Source organism: Anomaloglossus baeobatrachus, chromosome 7 (genome assembly GCF_048569485.1).
Source record: "Anomaloglossus baeobatrachus isolate aAnoBae1 chromosome 7, aAnoBae1.hap1, whole genome shotgun sequence".
In the NCBI taxonomy this organism is placed as follows: domain Eukaryota; kingdom Metazoa; phylum Chordata; class Amphibia; order Anura; family Aromobatidae; genus Anomaloglossus; species Anomaloglossus baeobatrachus.
The window spans coordinates 8495448-8519826 of NC_134359.1; the positions used below are offsets into that span (position 1 = coordinate 8495448).

Below are 24379 nucleotides of genomic sequence, written 5' to 3' on the forward strand. Positions count from 1 at the left end.
CACGGGCACCATTGTAGGTGGAAAACAAAGATTAACCATTGTCTATTGAAGGCTCTGCATGAATTTCTACACATTTTCAATATCTCTGCTTGCTGTAAGAAAGAAAAAAATAAGCTGCAAAAAAAAATAAAAGTTAAAAAAACCCCAAACATTTAGTCTTGTTGTTGATCACTGCGGCCATCACTGTAGGGTCTGGCTACTTTTCTGGTTCACAAGGCTTTATGGGCAATCAGTGTCCTGATATGCTAAGGCCACCTAGTTGGAGATCTTACACAAAGTGAGGGTCTGGGGGATTCAGACACAGACGTGGCTCAGGGTGGGGCGAGGGTCTGGGGGATTCAGACACAGACGTGGCTCAGGGTGGGGCGAGGGTCTGGGGGATTCAGACAAGGCTCAGGGTGGGGCGAGGGTCTCTGGGATTGACACAGACAAGGCTCACGGTGGGGCGAGGGTCTCGGTGATTCAGACACAGACAAGGCTCAGGGTGGGGCGAGGGTCTCTGGGATTGACACAGACAAGGCTCAGGGTGGGGCGAGGGTCTCGGTGATTCAGACACAGATAAGGCTCAGGGTGGGGCGAGGGTCTGGGGGATTCAGACACAGACATGGCTCCGGGTAGGGCGAGGGTCTCGGTGATTCAGACACAGACAAGGCTCAGGGTGGGGCGAGGGTCTCGGTGATTCAGACACAGATAAGGCTCAGGGTGGGGCGAGGGTCTCGGTGATTCAGACACAGATAAGGCTCAGGGTGGGGCGAGGGTCTCGGTGATTCAGACACAGATAAGGCTCAGGGTGGGGCGAGGGTCTCGGTGATTCAGACACAGATAAGGCTCAGGGTGGGGCGAGGGTCTCGGTGATTCAGACACAGATAAGGCTCAGGGTGGGGCGAGGGTCTCGGTGATTCAGACACAGACAAGGCTCAGGGTAGGGCGAGGGTCTCGGTGATTCAGACACAGATAAGGCTCAGGGTGGGGCGAGGGTCTCGGTGATTCAGACACAGATAAGGCTCAGGGTGGGGCGAGGGTCTGGGGGATTCAGACACAGACATGGCTCCGGGTAGGGCGAGGGTCTCGGGGATTGATACAGACAAGGCTCAGGGAGGGGCGAGGGTCTTGACGATTCAGACACAGACAAGGCTCAGGGTAGGGTCTGGGGGTTTCAGACACAGACGTGGCTCAGTCCTCGGCTCCTGGTGCTTGTAGCATTCAATATTCGTTATGATGGACCGCGAGCATTTGTTACAGTCGGTGGCCACATCTCCCCGTGGTATCGGCAGATTATGAAGCTTCCATGTGACAAACTGTGCAGACTCCACGTATTCCTGGTGAACATTAATCCTTCACCTCCATTAATAACCCCTGAAGGCAGCGCGAGCAGACGACTTCCCGGGTAATTGATGCTCCTCACTTTCCAGGATCAGGAGTAAAATACACACGCGGGACCTTTTATTTCGTGGTTAATATCAGCCCGCCGGCCTCATGTCGCTCGTCTTCCTCCAGTCTATTGTGCAATACCAGACAATTGTGCCGTGAGCGGAGTGTGCGGCCGGCGGGGGCCATTACACGGATATAAAGACATCAAGATAGAGTCTATCATAGGATTCCCTGAAGCACACAATAAAGAGCAGGCTGAGGAAGCCGGATCCCGTCAGGCACCAGTTCAGCCACGACAGCTCTGGAAATGAAAAGACAACATTGAATAATCCCGGACTCACAGCGTGTACTTCTGCCAAGACCCTTTATCAACGGACTCCCTGAAGCAGACAACAAGCACGAGGCCGAGGAAACAAGACCCCGAGAGGCACCAGAGCGACCAGGACAGCGCTGAGAATACAAAAAGCAGGAGAACATCACCGCGACTGCCGCAAAGGCCAGGACCCATCCAACACCAAACATGCACTCATGGCCGGAAACAAGCAGCGCGATCAGCGGGGCACAAGACGCTGCGCACAAGACGCTGCGCACAAGACGCTGCGCACAAGACGCTGCGCACAAGACGCTGCGCACAAGACGCTGCGCAAGGAGGGAACCGAGGAAAGGCCTCGTCACAAGCAGAGTGTGGCACAGTCACTGTGTACATACATTACTGATCCTGATTTACCTCCTGTATTATACTCCAGAGCTGCACTCACTATTCTGCTGGTGCAGTCACTGTGTACATACATTACTGATCCTGAGTTACCTCCTGTATTACACTCCAGAGCTGCACTCACTGTTCTGCTGGTGCAGTCACTGTGTACATTAATGTATGTACACAGTGACTGCACCAGCAGAACAGTGAGTGCAGCTCTGGAGTGTAATACAGGAGGTAACTCAGGATCAGTAATGTATGTACACAGTGACTGCACCAGCAGAATAGTGAGTGCAGCTCTGGAATATAATACAGGAGGTAACTCAGGATCAGTAATGTAAGAGTGCAGCTCTAGAGTATCAGTAACAGATGACATTTAAAAAGGGAGTCATTTTATGCACATTTATTCTATATCTAAGCTTTAACAAGGCAATACAATAAACGTCCTATAGGGAAAGTAGAATTTATTAAGTACTCGTTACACTCGCGCTAAAGGTAAAGGCAGCTCCAACTGTGCACAAGCACCAAGTACTTTACAGCAAATGTGACACCTGCGGGGAAGCAGTTTCTTCTTGTAACATCTTTTTACTCCATCAGCAGCAGCAGTGACCTCCTCCCTGCGCCCCGTCCAGGACAGTATAAAAATACGCGAGCCCCCCCCTATACAGGGTCACATAGCGCTTGCCCCTCGCGAGCCCCCCCTATGCAGTCATACCCCATATATGCAGGGATAACGCCAGTGCGGGTGGTGCCCCCCGGATGCGGCACAGACCTCCACTTTGCTGCCCTCTGTCCAGCATCCTACATGTGAAGTTGCGGCTCTTATCCCGGCGCTCCGGCTCACTATTACCGGGGGCCGCATTACACCCATTCTACAGGTGCCAATCTTGAGGCTTTACACTGCAGTGACCGGATAATTCAGCACCGGTGTCTGAATGGGTTTATACTGGTCATTTTTAGGGACTTGCTCGGCCTTCGCCCGGTAACCCCAGGACTATTCAGGCTAATTGAGTCCTCTGTACAGTAGTTATTACTTATCCCTTCCTGTGGATGGATAATAACGTGCACCTGTGGGGATCCGAGCGCTGGGAGCTGCACTGATCCTATAGGGAGTGAAGGACGCGGAGGGCGGACGAGCGCAGGGCTGCACTATTGTACAAGGGGAGAGACGTCAGCCGCCATCACAGGAGGCAGCATAAAAGCCATAAAAAAGTGGATCGTGTGACACGTTACAATCGTGTGATGTAAGATTGCGTCTCTGCAGCGTCCAGATACTTCAAAACGGAAAGTGTGAACTGCACCTTCAGAAGAGCGAGCGCTGGAGACAAGTGGAGGCTACAAATCCAAGGTCACAGACCCCGACCGTCCGTCCACCCCCAGATTCTGCTGCAGGTCACAGACCCCGACCGTCCGTCCACCCCCAGATTCCGCTGCAGGTCACAGACCCCGACCGTCCGTCCACCCCCAGATTCCGCTGCAGGTCACAGACCCCGACCGTCCGTCCACCCCCAGATTCCGCTGCAGGTCACAGACCCCGACCGTCCGTCCACCCCCAGATTCTGCTGCAGGTCACAGACCCCGACCGTCCGTCCACCCCCAGATTCCGCTGCAGGTCACAGACCCCGACCGTCCGTCCACCCCCAGATTCCGCTGCAGGTCACAGACCCCGACCGTCCGTCCACCCCCAGATTCCGCTGCAGGTCACAGACCCCGACCGTCCGTCCACCCCCAGATTCTGCTGCAGGTCACAGACCCCGTCCGTCCGTCCACCCCCAGATTCCGCTGCAGGTCACAGACCCCGACCGTCCGTCCACCCCCAGATTCCGCTGCAGGTCACAGACCCCGACCGTCCGTCCACCCCCAGATTCTGCTGCAGGTCACAGACCCCGTCCGTCCGTCCACCCCCAGATTCTGCTGCAGGTCACAGACCCCGTCCGTCCGTCCGTCCACCCCCAGATTCGGCTGCGTTCCTGCGGGGATGAACGGCGTCTTGTGTAATCCCGTATTATGGGACTTGTTCTTGGTTTAGGAGAGCACAGCGGAGGTTTTCATCCCTGGTTGTCCAGATGCTGACCCCGAGGCAGGTCGTACACCGCCACATTCCCCGGGTCATACACTTTCTCAGGCAGGGACATTAGCGCCTAGCTTGGAGCCGCTTTCTCCAGCGATGCCGTGGCCTCTATCAATCCCTCAATGGCACAGTCTTCTCCTGCGGAGGAATGACTGCCTGAAGATGACGGATCGGCCACGCAGGGGAATTGCAATGCTTGAGCTGCTCCTGATGGAGGAATTTATCAGCCTGAATGCCGCACTCGCATTTATAACTGGATCCTGCAGAATTCATTCCAGAGGCAGAAAAGGAGAAAATGGGGGAGAGGAGGGGGGGGGGGGGGGGTCTGCTCGATTTTTAAAATGACAAATGCTGAATGCAGAACGGGTGACGGCTGGGCGGCTGCAACCAAGAAAGGTGAAGCTGCGCGAGCCAGGGACGGGAGGACGGAAGCCACGACGGGGTCGACTCCGCACCACCGCTAAAAACTACAGTGAATGGTTAAAAAAAAAAAAAAAAAAAAAAAAGTAATTGTTCTTGGAAAAAGGAAATCACAATATAAAAAAAAAAAAAAAAATTTGCCGCATTAACCACTTACTGCCCGGAACAGTTTCCGTACGGTAATGTCCGAGGCCGGCGGTATTTGGAGAGAGATGCTGGTTTTACATTTTCGGATTTTTTAGCGCAGCCGGTGCTGATGGCGGTCAGACAGGCGACGGCCGGAGCATTAATGAGCGCTGCACATATTGTCCTGACGTCCCCTCCTCAGCTGCACATTATTCTGCCGCCTTAAATCATTTCTGGGTAATTATATATTTTACGATGACATTAAAATGAGTCACGGACGGCAGCGGATCAGTGTCCTGTCCTTTCCCAATCTCCGACACAAAAAGCGGCTGAAGCGTTTGTGTCTGCAGAACGTGGCGCTCAGAATGGATTTGCTGCCTGCGAGATCAATACGTGGAACAGAACTTTTACCCAGAATTAAAGACAAAATGTCAGGCGTCCTGAAATGTCAGCACGCAATTATCCGCAGCATCTGGAGCCGCGCTGTGACCTTACAACCACCGCAATCCTGGCGCCTGATTAATGGGGACCGCCGGAATAGGATGGCGTGACGCCGCTTACCGGAGCAAGACCAAAGGACCGCGGGAGGAAGGAGCAGCAAGATCCACGTCTATGGACAGAGAATGGATGGGACTCCCTCAGGGCGCATGTACAGATGCCACGGGAGGAGCAGCAAGATCCACGTCTATGGACGGAGAATGGGTGGGATTTTCTCAGGGCTCATGTACAGATGCCACAGGAGGAGCAGCAAGATCCACGTCTATGGACGGAGAATGGACGGGGTTTTCTCAGGGCTCGTGTACAGATGCCACGGGAGGAGCAGCAAGATCCACGTCTATGGACTGAGAATGGGCGGGGTTTTCTCAGGGCTCGTGTACAGATGCCACGGGAGGAGCAGCAAGATCCACGTCTATGGACGGAGAATGGGCAGGGTTTTCTCAGGGCTCGTGTACAGATGCCACGGGAGGAGCAGAAAGATGAATCAGAGACACAATGTTGAAGATTGTGTCCAATGAGCACCGGGATAAAAGTGCAATTATCTGGAGTCATGAAAACAAAACCCTGAAGCAGCCGGGACCCAAAGTAAAAGGATGATGCAGAAAGCAGGAAACATGGACGGTGCCTTTATAACGACGTGACCCATTCATTTTTTATTGCTTTTTGGAATAAAATGTAAGAATTCACAACAGCGAGCGGCTCCCGGACACTGCACAGCGAAGGCGAAGCTACAGTATGAAGACGGAGCGTGGTCCTATATGCACCTCCAGCAATATGGCGGAGGTGCCGGTACCTCATCGCTGGGGGCAGCGGACGGGGACTTCCCGCTCTCGGGTTGTGTTTTGTGCAGGGGCTGCGCATAGGATAAGAGATTCAGCTCTGATCACGAAGGATAGAGCAACGATCCGCCGGTCACAGACTGTGCACAATATAACGTGCAGTGATCCGCCGGTCACAGACCGCGCACAGTATAACGTGCAGCAATCCGCTGGTCACAGACCGCGCACAGTATAACATGCAACGATCCGCCGGTCACAGACCGCGCACAGTATAACGTGCAACGATCCGCCGGTCACAGACCGCGCACAGTATAACGTGCAACGATCCGCCGGTCACAGACCGCGCACAGTATAACATGCAGTGATCCGCCGGTCACAGACCGCGCACAGTATAACATGCAGTGATCCGCCGGTCACAGACCGCGCACAGTATAACATGCAGTGATCCGCCGGTCACAGACCGCGCACAGTATAACATGCAGTGATCCGCCGGTCACAGACCGCGCACAGTATAACATGCAACGATCCGCCGGTCACAGACCGCGCACAGTATAATGTGCAGTGATCCGCCGGTCACAGACTGCGCACAGTATAACATGCAACGATCCGCCGGTCACAGACCGCGCACAGTGTAACGTGCAGCGATCCGCCGGTCACAGACCGCGCACAGTGTAACGTGCAGCGATCCGCCGGTCACAGACCGCGCACAGTATAATGTGCAGTGATCCGCCGGTCACAGACCGCGCACAGTATAATGTGCAACGATTCGCCGGTCACAGACCGCGCACAGTATAACATGCAACGATTCGCCGGTCACAGACCGCGCACAGTATAACATGCAACGATCCGCCGGTCACAGACCGCGCACAGTATAACATGCAACGATCCGCCGGTCACAGACCGCGCACAGTATAACGTGCAACGATCTGCTGGTCACAGACTGTGCACAGTATAACATGCAACGATCCGCCGGTCACAGACCGCGCACAGTATAACATGCAGATATGGCCACCACCTACGGAAAGCTTCATTATGACGGCTCAGATGCTGAACAGAGGCAGAGGTCTTCCGGGACCGCAGGAGGGGCGCTGCCAAATATACCCGGATCAGCAGCCTTCATTCACCCATACACAACTTTATCCCAAAATGTATTTAAAGGGTTGAGTCCCCCTGAAAGTGTAAAGCAGCCGGTCACTGCAGAAGACACAAATACTGCCCGAGCCCCCGAGTGAATGGTAGCAGTGGCGGACGCACAGCCCTATAGGACGTCATCCGGACGCACAGCGCCCTCTACGGGTCTGTATCACACAGAGGAATCTTACACACGCTCCACTTACCTGTGTGATAAAAAGTTAAAAACACCAGCAGCAGTCCGGTGAAGACGTTACTCAGGAAGGTGACGAAGCCGCAGGTGATCCCCTCCGGGACAGGGTAGACCGTCTCCACAAACGTCTCGAAGAAGATGGGCACCGTGCCGTTGAGAAAGACGCCGATCAGGATACACGAGGTGTACAGGGTCGCTGCGGCACAGAAAACAGAGGCACGCGGCAAAGTCAGCACCGCTCATAAGGACAAGGTCAACATTTACCACAAATTTCCTAAGTACGAGAATTACACAAATATTTCCACCGAGCTCCGCGGAAACCGCAACGGCTCTACCGACGTCTTCACTAGGGACCAAACGATCATTACTGCAAACAATAGAGGATCTGGGGCCGCGACGTCCAGGACCAACGCGATCCACAACCAATTATTGCCGCTCTTGGTTCTGCAGATCTAATTAAAGTGTAAGGGTTCAGAGATCTGCAGTACCTGGGAGGGCCACTAGTGTGCAGCGCTGCGCTCCCGCCGGAGGTGCCAGACCCCACAGATACTGACCGCCTAAACCAGAGGACAGCAGCGCCTAAATACCGGAAAACAGCTTTAAAAGTTTTGCACAAAAAAGGTTTGAAGACATTTACAAAGGGGCGTGGCTCAGGGTAATTATACACAGTGGCCTTGAGGACACGCCCCAAGACAATCCCATGAGCCACGCCCCGTTGGCAAAAAAAAAAAAAGCGCTAAATTTAAAAAGGGCCATACGGATAAAGTAAAAACGGAAAAGACTCGAGAGCAGCAGGAATAAAATGAACTGGATGACCCGGACCGGCCGACAGGTAGTCTTTAACCCCTTCACCTCCAGCCTGATTTCACCTTCCTGACGTCACTTTAGGAGGTGAAAAACTGTTTAGCGGATCCCAGCGATCCCGAGAATCTTTTTTGGGGACAGATTGTGTGTTAGTGGTAACTTTATAATCTAATTTGTGTTTATTTACGACCGCTCGATATTTGCTGAGGATTCTCACGGCTTTTAAACAAATTTATTGGATATTTGATAATTTTTAAACTTTTGCAATTTTTTTTCAAACTTTTTTTTCCATCAGTCACATTTCTGAAACGTTGTATGTTAGAAATGTCGAAGATTTGAACTTTTAGCGACAATTTCTCATTTTTCAAACAAAATTTACAAAACCTAATCAGTGACCGGATCACATAAAGTGACTTCAGGAGTCCAGGTCAGAAAACCCCCGAAAGTGACCCCCATTATAAAACCTGCACCCTTCAAGTATTCAGAGCCACAGGAATTAAATCAAAGTGGAAACAAAAAGAAAAATTAATTATTTTTCATAAAAATGTTGCTTTAGAGCAAAACATTTTTTAATCTCACAAAAAGAACAGGAGAGAATGGACCCGAGAAATCCTTCAGCAATGTCCCCTGAATACGAGGACAGTCCACACGTGGCTGGAAACTGCTGACGGGAAGGACAGATCCATTTTTCTTTCCTCCCAGAGCAATGCTGCTTAGAATTGACGTGGACTTGGAAGTGGACGCCGTGTTGAATTTGCCAGACTCCATAGGGGCCAATACAGCAGACCCCACCCTTCAATTGACCCCATTTTGGAAATTCCCCCATGAATTCACCTACAGGTGTAGGGTAGTGACGAATAGGAGAGGTCCAGAAAGAAAAGCAGGGAATGTGGCAGAGTGAAAACCCAATTATACCACTGTAGTGCCCCATACACTGCCCCCACACACACACTGCACTGGGCCCCCCCGCACACACTGCACTGGGCCCCCCCGCACACACTGCACTGGGCCCCCCCCCAAACACACTGCACTGGGCCCCCCCCAAACACACTGCACTGGCCCCCCCCAAACACACTGCACTGGCCCCCCCCAAACACACTGCACTGGCCCCCCCCGCACACTGCACTGGCCCCCCCCGCACACTGCACTGGCCCCCCCCGCACACTGCACTGGCCCCCCCCGCACACTGCACTGGCCCCCCCCGCACACTGCACTGGCCCCCCCCCGCACACTGCACTGGCCCCCCCCCGCACACTGCACTGGCCCCCCCCCGCACACTGCACTGGCCCCCCCCCGCACACTGCACTGGCCCCATACATTTTGCTTTTAAATTAAAGTTGTTCTTTTCGCTACTTTCCTGACAAACATGCTGACACTAGCTGCAGTTTAGGATCTTTGGGATTCAGAAGGGAGGGGGGCATTTAGTTTGGAAGCGCATATTTCAAAGAATTTCTTTTGGGGGGGGGTGGAGGAAGAGGAGCCATGGCACTTTTACATGGCCTTTGTGCTACCAGTGACGTGGAATTCCCCTGTAGTTCTGTTAACAGAGGACGGACCTGAGTGGGGACTTGTTTTTTTTGTGGATTGACTTCAAGCTTTTATTGGGAACATTTGACATGAAACTTTGGATCACATTTATCCTGTGCTGTACACTGAGCACTTACATAGGGATTTCCATCCAAATCTCTGAATGACAATTCTAAAAAAGATCCACGAGGGATCCAATCACTGTAATGAGGCAGCAGAGTTATTCTGGACTCTGTTCAGTGGTGTCCTTTTCAGAAATGCACAAAACTGTGGCCGACAGCACTTTTATGAATGCTTAAAAAGACAGGCACTGTCATAGCATAGGCCACAGAGAGTCCAAAATGACACTGCCTCATTATGGGGAATTTTCTGTCAGGACTTCTGCGAATCTGATATTTCAGAGATTTACACATAATCACCGGTGTAAGCGCTCATCATAGAGTACAGGATAAATGTGAGCTGTGTCATACTGTGATCCATGGGAGGCAGAATACAGAAATCAACAGCAGTTCAAGAATTGCTTTTATCATTTCTTTCCCTGTTCACAGTGCAGTATAAGTGATAAGGCAGCGGTATAAGTGATAAGGCAGCGGTATAAGTGATAAGGCGTTCCATTTCTGATTACAGCTATACCAGATTTATATCTGGCTACTATCACACACACAAAAAAAAACCTGCTTTAAAAAATAAAGCTTTTGCGTTGTCATTTTGAGAGCTATAATTTTTCCATTTTTCTGCCGACAGTGACGCGAGGGCTTGTTTTATTGTGGGATGAGATGATGTTCCAATTGGTAAAATTTTGGGGCACAATTTTTTTTTTCTTCAACTTTCCATTGGAATTTTTGGAAGGCAAACATCAAAAATTCAGGAATAGTTTGTTTTTAGGCCAATCACAGTTTGGTAACCGTAATAAGACTGTCTTTGGGCCAGTACAATTACAATAAGAGTAACTTGGTTTGAGAGCATTTTGCAAGACGAGCAAAGCTTTTTACAAATGTGTAACTTGGTTTAAGAGCAATGATTTGCAATAAGAGCAAATACTCACCGTGCACACGTCCGGTTCCGTCCTCTCACCGCGCTCTGACAGTAACTTTCTGTACATATATACTGTATACCATTGTACAGTATATAGTATTTTGTATTAGTGCCTAATAATTTTATATGAATACAGTATATATTTTATTACTGTAATTAGTTTGTATAAATACAGTAAATATTTTTGGGTTGTGGAATGAATTGTCTGCGTTTGTCAATTATTTCCTATGGGACATTCGCTTTGATATAAGAGTAACTTGGTTTAAGAGCTGACTCCCGGAACCAGTTATTGTCGAATTCCAAGGTTCCACACAATGCACATAGGGCACAGTGGTACGTCCAATGTTAGGAAAGGGTTAAGGAAGACATAATTTGCAGGGTGCAACCCCTCCACGGTCATAAACTTGGCTGTGAAATGTTCCTAGTCCACATGTGAGATTACAATTACTTAGGGCCACAGACAGCGGATCCCAGGGCCAGCGAATAGCAACCATCCCTCAGAGATCACCTGTACCAGGAGCAGGCGATCTGTGGCAGCTGCCGACCGTGACTGAGGCCCCAGGATCATCCTATCACGGGCTGCAGCAATCTCTGGACACGAGACACGGCTGATCTGCAGCCCCCGATCATCGCCAGCACCCCCCGCAGACGTTGGGCATCCCGAGGCTCCGTTTCCTGTGTGCGGCTGAACGTCCTCTATAGCCCCGAGTGATTGAGAGGAACGGCTGAACCGCGCCGGTCAGGCTGATTTACGAGTCATTAGTCAGATCCGAGAACGCGCTCCGCAGCAGACTGTAGTGATCGGCATAGTCAGGAAGACCTCCGACCCCAGACACAACACATCTGACGCAGAAGCTACCGACCCCGCAAATAGAGCTCCACAGCGGAGCGAAACGCCGCCACACACCCCTGCACTCATCACAGCCGCCTCCGGAGCCGCCATCAAAGTGATGTCTGGGGGGTGAAGAAACGTGACAGAGAAACACAAATGCTATTATTTTTAAGTGAAAGTTCCAGAAAGCTAACAGTCAGCGAGTGCACGGATCAGACGCTGCGCGCAGGAGGCGGAAGGGGCCGACGACCCATTAACAAATCTCATTTAAATGAGTAATTACTCGGAAACCATCGACCTTCTGCAGAAGGTGAAACATTTCATTATGTGCGAGAGGAGAAGGATCTCTACCGAGCAAGCATCAGACGAGGAGACAAACACGCTCATCAGACGGGAAAGGCAGGTGTCAGCTGCGAGCAGGCGGCCCCCGGCCTAAGACCCCCAGACACTGCAGCCAGGAAAAAGACAGGTGTCTGCTGCGAGCAGGCGGCCCCCGACCCACAGACACTGCAGCCAGGAAAAGCAGGTGTCTGCTGCGAGCAGGCGGCCCCCGGCCCAAGACCCCCAGACACTGCACCAGGAAAAGGCAGGTGTCTGCTGCGAGCAGGCGGCCCCCGACCCCCAGACACTGCAGCCAGGAAAAGCAGGGTGTCTGCTGCGAGCTGGCGGCCCACGACCCAAGAACCCCGGCCGACGACCCCCAGATACTGCAGATGGGAAAGGCAGGTGTCTGCTGCGAGCAGGCGGCCCCCGGCCCACGACCCCCAGACACTGCAGCCAGGAAAAGACAGGTGTCTGCTGCGAGCAGGCGGCCCCCGGCCCACGACCCCCAGACACTGCAGCCAGGAAAAGCAGGGTGTCTGCTGCGAGCTGGCGGCCCACGACCCAAGAACCCCGGCCCACGACCCCCAGATACTGCAGATCGGAAAGGCAGGTGTCTGCTGCGAGCAGGCGGCCCATGACCCAAGACCCCCCGGCCCATAGACACTGCAGACGGGAAAGGCAGGTGTCTGCTGCGAGCATGCTACCCATGATCCCCAACCACCCCACGACCCCCGAAGGCTGCAGACGGCAGGACAGAACGGGCACATTGTACCGCTGCCCAAAGTGGGCACAAGAGACCAGGAAGGGGGGGGGCTCGTAGCCGACAGTTATTCCAGCCGATGCGGCCATCCTACGTGTGGGCAGCTTTGTGTCTCCACATCGGAGCTGCGCTCCAGTGATGGCCGCTCTGCCCCGTGTGATTATTTACTTTCACTTATAGGTTAATCATTTCAAGTTCCTCAGACGCCTGCCATGATTAACCTAGGACTTCGTGGCAGCTATGGGCTGCCATTAACTCTTTATTACCCCGATTGCCACCGCGCCAGGGCAATTCGGGATGAGCCGGGTAGAGTCTCAGGACTGTTGCATCTAATGGATGCGGCAATACCGGGCGGCTGCTGGCTGATATTGTTAGGCTGGGGGGCTCCCTATCCTGAGAATACCAGCCTTCAGTTGTGTGGCTTTACTTTGGCTGGTATCAAAATTGGGGGGGTGAGGGGGTAAATCTCACGACTTTTTTTTTTTTTAAATTATTTTACTGCACGATATAGACCCACCCACAAGCGGCTGTGATTGGTTGCAGTGATACAGCTGTCACTCTGTGGGGGCGTGTCTGACTGCAACCAATCATAAGCGGCAGTGGGCGGAGGAAGCAGGGAATAGGAGATGGAATAATAAGCGCAAATTCTGAAAAGTACAAACAACAACAACGAACCCGCGGAGAAGCCAGAGCCACGACACGGGCTCAGATCTGAAGCCGTCAGCAGCCCGCAATCAATGGGACAATAGAAAAAAAAGTTACACGTCATCAAAACAAACCCCCCCACACAAGCTCATCAGCGTCATTGTACCGCCTCCTGGGGCACTTACCGCACATTAAACCCCACAAAAACAAACCAAAGCGCAGCAAGCGATTCCACCTGTTCGTATTTGTCGGCTGCTCGTTGATTTTGCAATTTTTTGTCCCAGTTTTCCAACACATAAGAAGGTAAAGTGAATGATGGAAAATCAAAACTGCAATATGTCCTGCGAAAAAAAACCCCATAACACAATCCCTCTATGGCGATGGCAGCTTAAAAGATTCTGCCCAGTCATAAAGGGGTTAAATCTTCCGTCTCCACTTGCATCTAATACATTGTGTTAGTCTCAGTGCGGCACACGCGGCCCCTCGTACAGCGCGCAGAGCGCGCCGCCCCTTGTACACGGCGCGGAGCCACGTGTGGTGTCACACTGCGCCAAGCACTCAAGACGACAGCACGGACAATGATGAAAGGGCGACCTAGGAGCACTCACCTGTGGTCAGGGGAAGGTGGGTGACATTGCTCATAAACGTCAGTGTGAACCACGTGGCTGAGAGCGTGGCCCCCGAAAAAAGGAGGACGAGTATGGGCTTCAGCACGGCCCGGACAGAGTCTGCAAATCTGGGGAGAAAGAAGAGAAAAACAATAGAGACGATTGTTACATCTGCAAAACACACATCACCGAGCCGAACCGCCCCCGTCATCACTAACCGCTCCCCAAAGCCACCCCGCCACCGCTCCCCCCTCCACCACGTCACCATCAGCCACCGCTCCCCCCTCCACCACGTCACCATCAGCCACCGCTCCCCCCTCCACCACGTCACCATCAGCCACCGCTCCCCCCTCCACCACGTCACCATCAGCCACCGCTCCCCCCTCCACCACGTCACCATCAGCCACCGCTCCCCCCTCCACCACGCCACCATCAGCCACCGCTCCCCCCTCCACCACGCCACCATCAGCCACCGCTCCCCCCTCCACCACGTCACCATCAGCCACCGCTCCCCCCTCCACCACGCCACCATCAGCCACCGCTCCCCCTCAGTTAACAGTAACCTCTCCTCCCGTCATTACTAACCACTACCCCCTCCTCACAATCAGTAACCACCCCCCGTAATTATATCAGTGATGTCATCACTAGGGGCGTGGCTGTATATAAGGGGTGTGGCCTCACATCTGATCACGGATGTCATCACCAGGGAGAGGGCTGACAACCTCATACACACGGCTGGTTGTCAGCAGTAGATGAGCTGCAGCGTTGTGTAGACTTCTACCCTCGCACCGCACGCCGGATACAGACAGATGAGGATTGGCTCCAGACGAGGCAGTAAAGATGGCGATTGTAATTGGCCACTTCTGGAGACAGTTCCAGGCGGAGGTGGAGGAATAACGTGCAGAGAAAGACAACGCTGAGACTGGGGGAATTGTGCATTTACTAAACACGAGCAGCGGGGAGCAGAGAAGACACGAGGCATGGATGAAATAATGAGGACCACGGCGCTTGTGTGTCCGCACCGCCACCACCGCACATCAGCGCGGAGAAACCTGCGACATGTGACAACAATTACCGCCTCATTTTCCGGATTACAACTTTCAGCCGATTATTACGGCCGAGCGCCAGAGAAGACGAGCGGCCGAGCGCCACAGCTCCGGCTCCAGAGAAGACGAGCGGCCGAGCGCCCCAGCTCCGGCTCCAGAGAATACGAGCGGCCGAGCGCCCCAGCTCCGGCTCCAGAGAAGACGAGCGGCCGAGCGCCACAGCTCCGGCTCCAGAGAAGACGAGCGGCCGAGCGCCACAGCTCCGGCTCCAGAGAAGACGAGCGGCCGAGCGCCACAGCTCCGGCTCCAGAGAAGACGAGCGGCCGAGCGCCCCAGCTCCGGCTCCAGAGAAGACGAGCGGCCGAGCGCCACAGCTCCGGCTCCAGAGAAGACGAGCGGCCGAGCGCCACAGCTCCGGCTCCAGAGAAGACGAGCGGCCGAGCGCCACAGCTCCGGCTCCAGAGAAGACGAGCGGCCGAGCGCCACAGCTCCGGCTCCAGAGAAGACGAGCGGCCGAGCGCCACAGCTCCGGCTCCAGAGAAGACGAGCGGCCGAGCGCCACAGCTCCGGCTCCAGAGAAGACGAGCGCCACAGCTCCGGCTCCAGAGAAGACGAGCGCCACAGCTCCGGCTCCAGAGAAGACGAGCGGCCGAGCGCCACAGCTCCGGCTCCAGAGAAGACGAGCGGCCGAGCGCCACAGCTCCGGCTCCAGAGAAGACGAGCGGCCGAGCGCCACAGCTCCGGCTCCAGAGAAGACGAGCGGCCGAGCGCCACAGCTCCGGCTCCAGAGAAGACGAGCGGCCGAGCGCCACAGCTCCGGCTCCAGAGAAGACGAGCGGCCGAGCGCCACAGCTCCGGCTCCAGAGAAGACGAGCGGCCGAGCGCCACAGCTCCGGCTCCAGAGAAGACGAGCGGCCGAGCGCCACAGCTCCGGCTCCAGAGAAGACGAGCGGCCGAGGCTCACTAGGTTACTGTGGTTTCAGCGGAGGCAACCGCTGCCGAGCCCAGGCAACTGCGGCCGCTACAGTGACTTCTACAGGAAACTGGCTGCTCGGCATCGCCCGCCCCCGGATAAGACTGGGACATGTGAGGGTCTCACAAATCATCCGGAAGAGCCAAGGTAAGCGAGTCCTACATGAAAAATAAGTCTCTGAACTTCCAAAAGTGCTTCCAGGTGGGGGTATAAAATAGTGGCGGTGGCGCACATGCACACGTGTTCCCCAGATTAGAGGTACACATGGAGTCACCCCAGGCCCCAAAAACCTCCAGCACTAAAAAGGTCACATTCTAGCACAAGAGTGTGTATGGGACGAGGACGGTGTTCCCAGCGGGGTCAGGGGAGGAGGAGGCGGCGTGCGTTCCCAGCGGGGTCAGGGGAGGAGGCGGCGTGCGTTCCCAGCGGGGTCAGGGGAGGAGGCGGCGTGCGTTCCCAGCGGGGTCAGGGGAGGAGGAGGCGGCGTGCGTTCCCAGCGGGGTCAGGGGAGGAGGAGGCGGCGCGCGGTCTCAGCGGAGTCAGAGGCGGCGTGCGTTCCCAGCGGGGACAGGAGTGTGTGTGGGGGGGCACAACTCGCGGCACAGCTATATACACATACACACGGTGTAAATATTTTTCTCACCTTCCCACAGCAATTCCTACAAAACATCCGCCCACAATGGACCAGAAGCCGATCCAGCCGGCGTCCACCTGCGGAGAGAGGACAGATCAGGAGACACACGGTAGAGGGGTCACCGCCCGGCCTCTGCACAGCAATCCTCCATTCACTGCTGCGCAGCCAATAGGACAAGACGGGCAGAAAGCTTTTCTAATTGGTCGGCCGGCAGTGCAGAGGATTAGTGTGTGAAGCCTGGACTGAGCATGTGCGACCGCTGGAGCTTGGCTCATCATGCACCATATTACACACTGACCACCAGGGGCGCCATACTATGCACACAAGCATTGGCCCCGGGGTACAGCGCCCGACAGATGTGGGTCTAAACCAAGAATACGCCGGCGCCTGTCAGAGCTTCAGATCGGATCGCAGAAGTGTAAGAATAAAGCGAAAGCTGAACTGCAATGAAATAAGCGGTGGATGGCGCCACGTGCTGCGCGGGCACGAGCCACGATCACAGGACCTGGATACCACGGATGAGATGCTACGTCCCTGGGTGTGATGAGCAAGGCCTGGGTGTACGGGCACCATGTAATTACTGATGCAGCGACTGTGCAGACACCGCCAGTGACCGCATGCAGCCTGCGCAGAGAGCAGAGGCAGGACGATCCTCGTACACAGCACTCACCTGATTAACATGAATTGGGGTCAAAATCAGATCCAAAACCCCCGACCAGCCGGCGTAGAACCCCAGAGGGACGGCATAGGCCAAGACGATCATCAGGAAGCGGCCATTACTGGGGAAATAAAGAAACAGTCATTAATCTGCTGAGAAACCGCGGCAACAAGCGCGGCCCCGGCGACCTGTACACGACAACAAGCGCGGCCCCGGCGACCTGTACACGACAACAAGCGCGGCCCCGGCGACCTGTACACGACAACAAGCGCGGCCCCGGCGACCTGTACACGACAACAAGCGCGGCCCCGGCGACCTGTACACGACAACAAGCGCGGCCCCGGCGACCTGTACACGACAACAAGCGCGGCCCCGGCGACCTGTACACGACAACAAGCGCGGCCCCGGCGACAATTATACAACAACAACAACCGCAACAACAACAACAACCGCAACAACAACAACAACCACCACAACCACAACCCCGGCGACCTGTACACAACAACAACCGCGGCCCTGGCGACCTGTACACAACAACAACCGCGGCCCTGGCGACATTCACACAGTGCAACAGCGAAACGAGTAATACTGATGGAAAATGTCAGAAAGAAAAACACAAAGCAGATTATAAACACAAAAGTGATCTAGGAGGATAAATCATCATCAGGTCCCCGACCAGCAGCCCCCAGAGAAGAGGACAACGTCTAAAACATGCCCCCCCCCCCCCCCAGAGAAGAGGACAACGTCCGACAACGTCCGAGATTCCCCCCCTCCAGCAAGGGAGAAATGTTACTTAAGAATTGTGCAACAAGAGAAGCCTGAGAAGACACGAGAGCTGCAGCCGGGACTGGGGATAAAGCTTCGTGCATCGGTGAGACGCGCGGCACACCAGACGCCCGCCCCCCCCGCGCGGCACACCAGGCCCCCCCTGCGTGGCACACCAGACGCCCGCCCGCGCAGCACACCAAGTTTATTCATTGGGATGGGAGATGAAGCTCAGGCAAGTAAAAGTCACAATTAGGAAATTTGCAATAACTTTTCAGAATTCCAGATACTTTTGTATATATATTCTTTTTTTTTTTTTTGTTAATTTCCATACAAAATGAAACCCAATTCCAGCCGTCCCCCCCATCCTTGTGTCTGATCTGCTCAGATGTCCTTATTTGTGTTTAATTCCGGGGCCTATGGGAATCGCTGAGAGGCGGTAATGACAGCCACGCTCCCACGCTGCCACGCTCCCACGCTGCCACGTGCTCCACGCAGCTGACGAAGGCAAAACATTTCAAAGGTTAAAATCAATGCGAAGCCAAGAAAAGGCCGCTCAGATATCGGGGAGGACTTCAATTAAGTCTATTACTTATTGTGGTTTGTAGAAAAGAGTCTCCGGACACAATAGCAGCGCGGCGTCTGGAGCAGCCCTGGCACGCAATCCCCTCCATTAAATAATGCAGAGCATGCAACGGGGTAGGCAGGGCCCCACTAATCAGGGTAGCCCCCCGCCGTCCCGTCACTCAGAAGCTGGCGATGTCACTGGAGGAGCTGACAGCTGCGGAGCAGGTGACAGGCGCATTGTGAGCGGCCGCGGAGCAGGTGACAGGCGCTCTTTATGCGCTCCGTTATTTGCAGCCGCCTCTCCGCAGTAGTCTGGTGTCGTCGTAACAGGGCATACGTCTCTCACTTGTCTGAATTCTGCTCCATTTACCGCAGGAAGCTGTTAAAAGTCTCAATTACATTAATCCTGCGCGTCACTTACGGGAATGGATTTCATTTGCTTCCACGTATTAAACTAGTGCGGCTCCAGAAACAAGAGAAGGCGGAGACGAGGCCCCGCACCACCGGCCGCATTCATCACAGCTCGGGGAGGCACAATATAAACACCGACTGCGGCTCAATGCTCCCGTCACCGCAAATCTAAAGAATCAACTGGTGCTCCGGGGAGGCAGCGACCGCCCGCACCACAATGCCGAGCATTACACAACAGGGCGGGCCTGAGCAGAAGCCCAATCTCCATTCCTATGGGGAGAATGAATCAGATCCAGCACAGGTGAACGAACAGCACCGACAGGAAAATGATAGGACACGAGAATCTGCAGCGCAGCGAGGATGCACAGTCCTCCGTGATCAGAGCAGGCCGAAGCGCAGAGCGACAACGCTGCACAGGTGGCCATGTCTAATTTGGCGTGACACCATGATTTTCGGTCTTAGTACCATCTGAGAATACTAAGCTGGTATTAACCCCTTTATTACCCAGTGTGCCACCGCCACCAGGGCCGCTGGAGGAGCCGGGTAAAGCGCTTGGAAATGGTGCTAAGAAACAATGAGCCATTTCCAGGGGCGGCTGCGGGCTGCCGAGAATCCCAGCCCCCAGCTGCCTGGCTTTACCTGACTAGCGATCAAAATACAGCGGAAGCCCACACATTTATTTTTTTAAATAAACAAAAAATAAATAAATAAATAAATAAATAATGGCCTTCCCTGTATTTTGATCATGAGCAAAGGTAAATCCGAGTCCGGTTCAGATTAGTGCAATCACCGCACACGATAATCTCTGCATATCGGAGCCAGGTAAGGACGGTGCGAGGCCTCGGTCAGACGCTGTGCCGTCACCACACAGGGAGAATCCGCCGTCTGTGCCCCGATACCAGTCACCATCTTCTCCTACCCTCACAAGCGATTACAAAGGGTCTGTTACCCATGAAAGCTATCCATCACAATGATGGACACGGGCGGCCTCCCTGCGCGGGCCGAGCTCTTCATGTACCCATAGATTATAGGGATGACTTATCTGAACCGCGGATTCACACCCCACGACGTCATGATCTGATTTGTAGCCACAAAGTGCAAGAAAAAAACCCTCACAAATGAGTGACCAGCGCCAGAGACTGCGGGGTCCATGCTGCCCCCATAAAGAGCGACGGCTGAATGAGACCGTGTGAACTCCACGGTCTGGCGGCTTTTATCATTATTAGGCCTCAGATCCGCTGGAGTTTTACACGGACGAGTGCAATCAGATAAAACACCGGACTGCACTCACTGCAGCGTTACACAATCGGCAGCGGCCAGATATTTCTCAGCAGCTGCAACTCTTCAAGTCTCTGCTCACGCGCTCCCATACAAGTCTATGGAGCATTTTCCAGCAGCTGCGACTGTCTGCGAGTCTTGGGCTCATGCTCTCCCATACAAGTCTATGGAGCATTTCCCAGCAACTGTGACTGTCTGTGAGTCTCCGCTCACACGCTCCCATACAAGTCTATGGAGCATTTCTCAGCAGCTGCGACTGTGCGAGTCTCCGCTCACACGCTCCCATACAAGTCTATGGAGCATTTCTCAGAAGCTGCGAGTCTTGGCTCATGCTCTCCCATACAAGTCTATGGAGCATTTCCCAGCAGCTGCGACTGTGTGAGTCTCCGCTCACACGCTCCCATACAAGTCTATGGAGCATTTCTCAGAAGCTGCGAGTCTTGGCTCATGCTCTCCCATACAAGTCTATGGAGCATTTCCCAGCAGCTGCGACTGTCTGCGAGTCTCCGCTCACACGCTCCCCTACAAGTCTATGGAGCATTTCTCAGCAGCTGCGACTGTCTGCGAGTCTCCGCTCACACGCTCCCCTACAAGTCTATGGAGCACATGACACATTGTACTGCGCTTTGATGTCATCAGTCCTATATACGCACAGATGGACAGTGGAGGAGATGGAGAAATCTCTCTCTCCCTCGTCTCCGGAGCTGTAATCCGATCGCAGCAGAGCTGGAGCCGAGGATCATTACCAGATCATGGCCGATGCCATACAATGAAGGGGCCGAGGCCTCAGGAGAAGCTTCACAAGATTAGAGAAGAGAATATGAGGACATCACCAGTAATAGATATAAAAAACAAAACAAAACAAAAAAAAAAAACAAAAAAAAAACCCATACAACAGCCACGGACCGATCTCTGGTGAAAATTACAGCCTCATTTCCATCACTCGGCTCAGACACTACACGGTTAATGATCACTCATCCCCCGATCGCACCGGACTCACCTGAGCAGCCGTCTGATGCTGCTCCTGTACCCGAGCCGGCGTCCGGCAGCCGCTACGCTGGGGGGCACGGGGGGCCGGGCAGGGAAGTACGCCACTACAGCTGCAAACAGCAGCGTGATGATCCCGAACTCTGCAACACAAGAACAGTCAGCATCAGAGACACGCCAAACCTGTGACCAACGGCGGGAGCCACAGCTGAACGCCGGACCCCACCCAGGGTCTGTACATGAAGGGTCCTGTCAGGTGCAGACAACGTCCCCCCACATTGTGCAGGAGAAAATCAGAGACTGAAGGCAAATCTACTAATAATTGCAGTAAAGCAACCCGAGCTGCTGCAAAACTAAGCGTCATGCAAGAGTCCAGGATCCGGTGATCTATAATGGGATCCGCCGAAACTGCGGCTGCGTTGTCTAATCTGATGCTACCTGTGTACATCACCGCCTCAATCCGGTCCTTGATCGCGGCTTCATGGTCCTCGGTAAGGAGGCTGCCGGATGTATTATTAGGGGCAGGAACAATTAAAGGTCCAATTAAAAATGCACAAGCCCCTCCTAAATAGTTCAACATGGAGGCAATGGCGGTGGCCGTGGCACGTTCATCTGGAGAGAACCACGTGGTGGAAAGAAAAGGACCAGCGTTCATCGCAGTCGGTCCGGCAAATCCATTCATCAGCTGACCGCCATGTATGAGCCTGGAAAAAAGGCACAAAATATATATCATATAGCACAGATCCTGTATTATCCTCCAGAGCTGCACTCACTATTCTGCTGGTGCAGTCACTGTGTACATATATTACATTACTGATCATGAGTTACCTCCTGTATTATACTCCAGAGCTGCACTCACTATTCTGCTGCTGCAGTCACTGTGTACATACATTACTGATCCTGAGTTACCTCCTGTATTATACTCCAGAGCTGCGCTCACTGTGCACAAGCTCACTCCGAGTGTCATGATCTGGACCCTTTGCAGTCAGCATTAGTTATGCCCCCCCCCCCTGGAGCTGCGGTTCCCGGTAACACTTTTTCTGAGGCTTCTTCTGTAACTTACCATCTCCTTACTGCCAGGTCTGACAATGGGACACATCTCAGGCCGGAGCCGACCACCATTAAGAGCAGCGTGAGGAGGACGGTGACGCGGAGACCTGGGGACACAGGAGCAGCAATCAGACACAATCTGTGTAATGGGAGTGCGGAGTAATCAGTGTAACGAGGCGGCGGCACTTCATCATGGAGGGGTCAGCTCAGGTCACAGATTTACAGCCTCCACATTGTGGGGCCTCTGCGTGGCCTCCAGAGCTGTCAGCTCTACAGAGCGGTGATGAAGGGGACGGCAGCATCTCACCAACATCTGACCGCACGAAAACCGCGAGCACGGGTCCGAGAGAGAACTCCTACTGAACCCGTCCACCACACACAGCGCTGTGCAGAGGCGGCAAGGGTGCAGAAACCGCTGCAGACATGGAAGACATGGACCGCCCGTCACCATCCCTAGCCCGCCACAGAGAGGGGGCGCCCCTCCACCGCCCCGCCATAGAGGGGGCGCCCCTCCACAGAGAGAGGGCGCCCCTCCACCCATAAACATCAATATCAAATTGCCTTGGTGAAGCCCTCTGCACCGGTACATTATACTACAACACTGCACACAGTAGGGGCAGGACTGGAGGGGTTAATGACGGGCAGTGGCTCCTGGACTGCTCCACGTCTGTGCCGTCAGTGTCACCCTGGCACGTGTCCTCGTACACAAGCAGTCAGGAGTCATGTGAAGTCGATGCAGACACTGGTGACGTCGCACAGGAGGAGCGGAGCCGCGGTGACACCCGGAGATGACTGCAGCACAGAGTATTTACAGCACAGGATGAATGACACAAAGTGACACAAAATAAATTATTCAAAAATGCTACAAGACAGGCACAATGGAGAACGATATGATGATGCCAGCTCGCCGGGCGACCCCTGCGGCACGCTGGCAGCTCGCCGGGCGACCCCTGCGGCACGCTGGCAGCTCGCCGGGCGACCCCTGCGGCACGCTGGCAGCTCGCCGGGCGACCCCTGCGGCACGCTGGCAGCTCGCCGGGCGACCCCTGCGGCACGCTGGCAGCTCGCCGGGCGACCCCTGCGGCACGCTGGCAGCTCGCCGGGCGACCCCTGCGGCACGCTGGCAGCTCGCCGGGCGACCCCTGCGGCACGCTGGCAGCTCGCCGGGCGACCCCTGCGGCACGCTGGCAGCTCGCCGGGCGACCCCTGCGGCACGCTGGCAGCTCGCCGGCGACAGCGGATCCTGTGCCGGGTTTTGCGGTCTTTCTGGCTGACTTGTTTTTCGTGTCTGGGACGCTTTGAGGGCTGACAAGTCACATTAACGTCTGAGCGGGTGACAGCTCTCACCGCCGCCGATGCCGGGATGCCAGCCCTGTAACAGGTTGTCAGAAGTGCAAGTGTTCCCGAGCCGCAGGATAGACAGCGCTCTAATTATCTCACAGCAACCGGCGCAATCACCGCCAACATGACGGGAGGCGACAAATATACGCACATCCACAAATCAGCAATTATCCAGACAAACACGGCCCAGCATCCACAGCCGACTGATGCCTGTCACATGGGAGAGCGCCTCCTGGTGTTCAGTGCACAGCAATGTCCTCGTAACGAGCAGAGTGCTGCGGCACATCACTTCACAGCCAGCGCTCTGCATAGTGACCCTCTGTGCCTGCAGGACAGGAGCCTCCACAGGACCTAGCACGACAGCTGGCATGGGAAATTAAGGACTATGTCAGCTGCCAGAGGGAGAAGGAGACCGATCCGATCAAGAGCCGCCTCCAGCAGCACACCATTTTACAGTCAGCTCTCTGCATAGTGACCCTCTGTGCCTGCAGGAGAGGGCCTGCCTGTCAGGAGAGGAGCCTTCACTGGACCTGGCACGACAGCTGGTGGGGAAATAACAAGGGACTATGTCAGCTGCCAGAGGGGGAAGGAGATGGATTCCATCAAGAGCCGCCTCCAGCAGCACATCACAGCCAGCTCTCTGCATAGTGACCCTTTGTGCCCACAGGAAACCCTGACCATCAGTAGAGGAACCTCCGCAGGAACTGGCACAAGAGCTGACAGGTAAATAACAAGGGACTATATCAGCTGCCAGAGGGGGAAGGACACCAATTCCTCCAAGAACCTCCTCCAGCTGCACATCACAGCCAGCTCTCTGCATAGTGACCTTCTCTGCGCTCAGGAGAGAA

At 54.4% G+C, this 24379-nt stretch overlaps 1 protein-coding gene across 1 annotated transcript in view; it reads right to left on the bottom strand.

The window, feature by feature from the left end:
* Positions 1-427: 427 nt before the first annotated feature.
* The window catches only part of SLC49A4 (solute carrier family 49 member 4), a 28032-nt gene continuing 4080 nt past the window's right edge, over positions 428-24379 (bottom strand). Inside the window, 8 exon segments of the mRNA XM_075317014.1 lie at positions 428-1672; positions 7300-7482; positions 13822-13949; positions 16484-16551; positions 17145-17253; positions 21154-21283; positions 21579-21844; positions 22204-22297. Coding sequence (XP_075173129.1) covers positions 1557-1672; positions 7300-7482; positions 13822-13949; positions 16484-16551; positions 17145-17253; positions 21154-21283; positions 21579-21844; positions 22204-22297 — 1094 coding nt within the window. The 3' untranslated portion in view covers positions 428-1556.